Source organism: Chelonoidis abingdonii, chromosome 1 (assembly GCF_003597395.2).
Source record: "Chelonoidis abingdonii isolate Lonesome George chromosome 1, CheloAbing_2.0, whole genome shotgun sequence".
In the NCBI taxonomy this organism is placed as follows: domain Eukaryota; kingdom Metazoa; phylum Chordata; order Testudines; family Testudinidae; genus Chelonoidis; species Chelonoidis abingdonii.
Genome location: NC_133769.1, coordinates 291350786 through 291355850, shown reverse-complemented (window position 1 = coordinate 291355850; position 5065 = coordinate 291350786). Strand labels below are relative to the sequence as shown.

At 42.0% G+C, this 5065-nt stretch overlaps 1 protein-coding gene across 1 annotated transcript in view; it reads right to left on the bottom strand.

Annotated features, from left to right (window-relative positions):
• Positions 1–1300: 1300 nt before the first annotated feature.
• KCTD12 (potassium channel tetramerization domain containing 12) overlaps positions 1301–5065 on the bottom strand; it is a 4339-nt gene continuing 574 nt past the window's right edge. Inside the window, exon 1 of the mRNA XM_032799881.2 lies at positions 1301–5065. This exon is cut by the window's right edge and continues 574 nt beyond it. Coding sequence (XP_032655772.1) covers positions 4611–5065 — 455 coding nt within the window. The 3' untranslated portion in view covers positions 1301–4610.

The window sequence follows — 5065 nt, the reverse complement described above, 5'->3', positions numbered from 1 at the left end:
CAATGGGAGTGGCGGGAAGCCACGGCCAGCACATCCCTTGCCTGCACCGCTCCCCACTGCTCCCATTGGCCTGGGACAGCAAACCGCGGCCAGTGGGAGCCAAGGTTGGCCGAAACTGCCAGTGCAGCAGGTAAACAAACCGGCCCGGCCCGCCAGGGTGCTTACCCTGGTGAGCCACGTGCCAACGGTTGCGGATCCCTGCCTTAAGGGTTTGAACTCCATTACTGAGCAGCCTCAATATTCACACCAGCAAGCTAAGCATGGAACCACCTAAGCTAGTACGAAGGAACTAGGTGTGACTTAAGCCCTGCCCCTCAAGGGGCAGCTGGGACTAAGGCATGGGGTTAAGCACCAGGCATTAAGACTTTGGTGGCTGTGCGCATACCCACCAACACAGATTTAGGAGACTATAGGGCCAGGTGGCAGCTGAGCAGGTATCTACATTTTGGACTTGGGCACCTAAAGTGGCAGTTAAGTGCCTAAACCCCTTTGTGGATCTGGCCTCTTCTTTATGTGAGCAAACAAAAGAGAATTTGATTAATTTTATATATGATTAACTTTACTGTATGGACTATATGCATGGTTCCCATAAACTAGATGTGAAAGTAGTATTGACATTTATATTACCATAATTTTAACTCAAGGCTAGAAATCTAGGCTTAGTTGTATTCACCTAGCATGACAAACCCATTGGGACCAATTTATAAACATGTCCTTTAATTTTGCAGAACTAAAATGCTAGTATTTGCAAACTTAATTGACTCGTACAAATGAAGAAGTTAAACACTAGCATTCGCATCAAGAAAACTGAGGCCTAAATTGAAGCTCTTAAAAAAACGGATGAGTCAACCACAGAGATAAATGAAAGCTTGGTGCTTAGTGGACAGTCTGCAGAAATACTCTGACTTGGATGAGATGTTCAACTGCACTCCAGCCCTTTTACTTGGTGAAAAGAGGTTAGAGTGGCATAGAAAGGCCTTAAAAAACCCTATTTGATAGATTCCCCCACTGATATAGAGCTAGGCAGCAGAGATATGAGCACCACGAGGAGACTACTGTAACTTAGACAGGACCCCAAAGACTTTGTATGTCAGGAGCCTCTCCAGTCCCCTGGAAGCGTAAAAGTAACTTAAAGCTATTTTAGCCCACCCACTTCTTTGGATGAGAGTTGCATGCTGTGCTGCTTGGGAACACAACATAGAATCTCCCCCTAATGCTGTTAAATATAAAGTAAGGATAATGTCATCATGCAGATTTTACTCCTGTTAGAGGCAAGAACAGTATAAATAACATGACTAAGTTAGTATCAAAAGAATGAGAATTTAATTTGGTCTGTAACATCATCCTAGAAGGATGTCTGTATCCAACACTATACAATGTGAAAAAAGGATGAATATATTGCTAATTATCTACATGTATAAAAATATAAACATCCTATCAAACATTTGTTGTAAAGATACCATATATGACACACATGACTGATAAAAGCATGGTACCTGTGCCTTATTTCTAATTAAGAGACTGACTTTAAAAAAAAAAAAAGTTAGTGCTCATTAATAGTATCAGATTTGTATTTATTCACAGAACAGGCAAAGGGTGAGCAACAGTAATTCCAGAAATGTATACAGTGCTCCATTAGCTTACCTCCACATTAACCTGGAGAGGGACTACCTCTAAAGGCAACCATATCCACTCACTCCTTAGGCTGTCAGAGAAACAAGAGTCAGTAACTTGTCCAGTGGAAGATTGCCCACTAGCAATTTGACTGCAATTACCAAATCATTTTTAACATAGACTACCAAAAACTATGGTAGCTATCAAACAGCTAATTACTTTAGATCACCACCAACCTGTGTCCAGATTAGAACCAGTGACCTTTAAATGAAAGGTTCCATATCTCACTACTAGTCACTGGCTAGTCTTTAATATCACAAACACAAAGATTAGAAAAAATATTAGTTTGTGTTGATTTTATTACACCCATTCTTTTTTAAAATAATCATATGCACTTTTGGGTCATCTGCTAGCAATTAGACACTGATCAAAATACAAGTATCTTCATTTTAAGGGGGCATCTAGCCAACAGGAAGTTTAGTTATAATTCACATTCCAACAAATAAGTGTAGACAAACTTAGTTCTGAAATTATGTTGATATTCATACTTAGTTTTTTCCATAGAAACAGGTATGAGAAATGGATTAAAACATTACCATATTATATACAGAGTAATATGCAAGTGTTCAGGCTAGATATACTTTATGAAATTTTTAGCACTAAAATGAATAAAAAACTAAATGATTCGTGTAAAATGTTTATATAGTGTATATACACTAAACCTCAAATTCAATTTAATGGTCCTCCATTCATAACTCCTATGATGGATTTATTAAGCCATAGTACAAGGTTCTTAAAAAAAAAACAAAAAAAACCTACCTGGAGCTAATTTAAACACTTACCAGAAACCCATTTTATACAAAGTTTTAAAAAACATACTTCAGAGAAAGTTACTTAACAGAAACTAGAAAAAGATAGTTCTTGACTTAAGAATGACATTGTAAATACTCAGTAGCTATGATCAATATCCTTTCACTTGTGGTATAGATAAAATATTCACAAATAAATCATCTTAGAATAAGGCATAGAACAACCAGCTTTCATTCTGTTTTCTGGTGCACTGGCCTCCCACTACTATGTTATTATTGCTCATCTAATTTGAAATGAATATTTCACTTTTTAAAATATTTTACAATTATCTACAACTGGACAATGCCTGGTGCTCTCATGTATATTTTCAGCTTAATCACATGAATAAACTCTATCTTAATGTATAAAAAACTAAGTCTGCAAATTATTTTCAGTATTACTTTCATGCATGCTTTTAGTTAAAGACTAGGTGGTGAGAAGAGAGAGAGCACTGAAACTCAATTTGATGAACATTGCTTAAATAAAAAGGTTTCATATTATCTGAAGCTATAGGTTTGTAAAGAGGAAATAAGATTTAAAAATGAAATCCTAATGTGAAACTCTTTGGTTAGATTGTAAATGCTAGTAATCTCTCTAAATACAAGAGTCAGCACAATCAATTAAACTGCAGTTTTATCTTCGTAACTTCAAATTTTAATATGCACCTTTAAAGTCCTTGAATGTTTAGGATGGTTAAAAAGGTGTAATTTTTTTTGTTGTTATTGAAGCTTGAATAGAGAACTCATGTTTTAAAATTCAAGAAGTGTACAGTGCTTTTGTACTCAGATCCTTAGCTGCTTATCAGAAAGGGAGGCTAAACCTTCATTTATTACAAAAGCTTGTGCTTATATAGTATGTTGTTCTTCCACAGAAAGCTATGGCTGCTTCCTCTGGAAGAGGATCAGTTCTAAACTTGTTAGCTTATATAGACCAAGTTCAGCACTACAGTAAGGAAGGTTAACTCCCATTGAAGGAATGATTGTTGCTCCTGTTTTTGTAGGGGCTGCCTTTAGTTCTGTACCTTTTTTTGAGAAAGTACTTATTATGCCTAGGAAATGTTACTCAGCAGCGTGATTTCTCTGATAATACTGCTACAAAAAACTAAAAATTAGTATTTAATCTGTTAACAAAGCCATCTGAGGAAGCATTTCGGTCAACTTCAACAATTATATAGTGCTAAAGTGACAACACTGAAAGTAGCAAGCACGATTCACTTGTTTTTACTTGGATTTGTAAACTTGTATCACTTCAACATCTAAAAATCTCACTTTCATAGGAAACAGGCACTCTACCTCCTCTCTGACCAGCCTGGTTTATGTCACACCAATTCATTTTAAAGGAGTTTAAGGAAGGTGGATTGGATTTTTATGTAGTTCCTGTATATGGTAACTTTATGTGACACTAAGGATTTTACACCATCTATGAAAGTTATGATTCACAAGCACTGTAAGTTTTTGAGAAATTGTTGCTTTATATCTAGTGAGGATAGACATTGTTCTTCCAAGTTGATTTAACAGTTCAAGTGGTTGGTAATCCAGAGTACTTGGTTTGATACTTGTCCTTGGCCATCAGCCTTCTTCATTAGCCACACACACTTGATCCAGTTCAAGAGCTTCTAAGTTCAGGGCTTTGGGGAAGGATGGAGATGGAGTAGGAAGGAATAAGGAAGTAATTGGTCCTGTAGGATCAGTCATTCACAGCCCCCAATCACACTCTTCCTGGAGGAAAATCATGAGCAAGAGAGGTAACCCATCATCACAGATAGCTGTCCCACTCATCAAAGTTGGATGGGCAGTTGTAAATCTGCCAGGTTGCTGAAGGAGAAGTTAAAACATGGGGATGGGATGGGAGGAGAAGTTAAAACATGGGGATGGTATCCCTCCCCCCTTCTCAGTGGGGTATGGTGCCCAGTTCCTGGGAAGAGACTCCCTGGGAGTAAGGGAGAGGGAGCTCCCCTCACCCCCTGGGTCTGAGAGGTCGGGAGGGGACAGGCAGAGTTTCAAACATCTCCTGTGCGGAGGGTGGGGGAGGAAGGGCGGGCACACAGCGGGGACCATGGGGGGAGTGTAGGGCAGAGGCTGATGGCGGGCGCTGTGTGTGAGGAGCCGGGGGCACACGGGGCGGCCAGCCCCGGCCTGTCTGCCAGCTCAGTCCCTGCAGAACACGTACTCGGTGTAGCTGGTCCAGATCTTGTCGTCGGCGGGGCCGCCCTGCTCTGGGGCGAAGGCGCAGGTGCCAGTGGAGGAGCAGGCGGCCATGCGGAAGCCGGCCTCGGAGAGGCGGTCGAAGGCCTGCTCCAGGAAGTTGAACTTGAGGTAGTAGCGGGCGGTGTAGCGCTCGGGGGGCCGGTCGGGGTCGCGGCTCTCGTTCAGCGTCTCGCCGAACACCTCCTTGGCCAGCGCCGTCTTGCCGCACACGGTGATGCGCGCCACCCGCCGGAACTTGGCGTCGGCCTGCGCCTCCCGCCCGATGGTGTAGGAGCCGCGGTAGCCGATGGTGATGTAGCCCGAGCGCCGCCCCGCCCCGCCGTCCAGGGACTGCGACGGGGTGAGCAGCGGGCCGCCGGAGGGGCTGCGGCTGGAGCTGGGCGACGGGGCCGAGG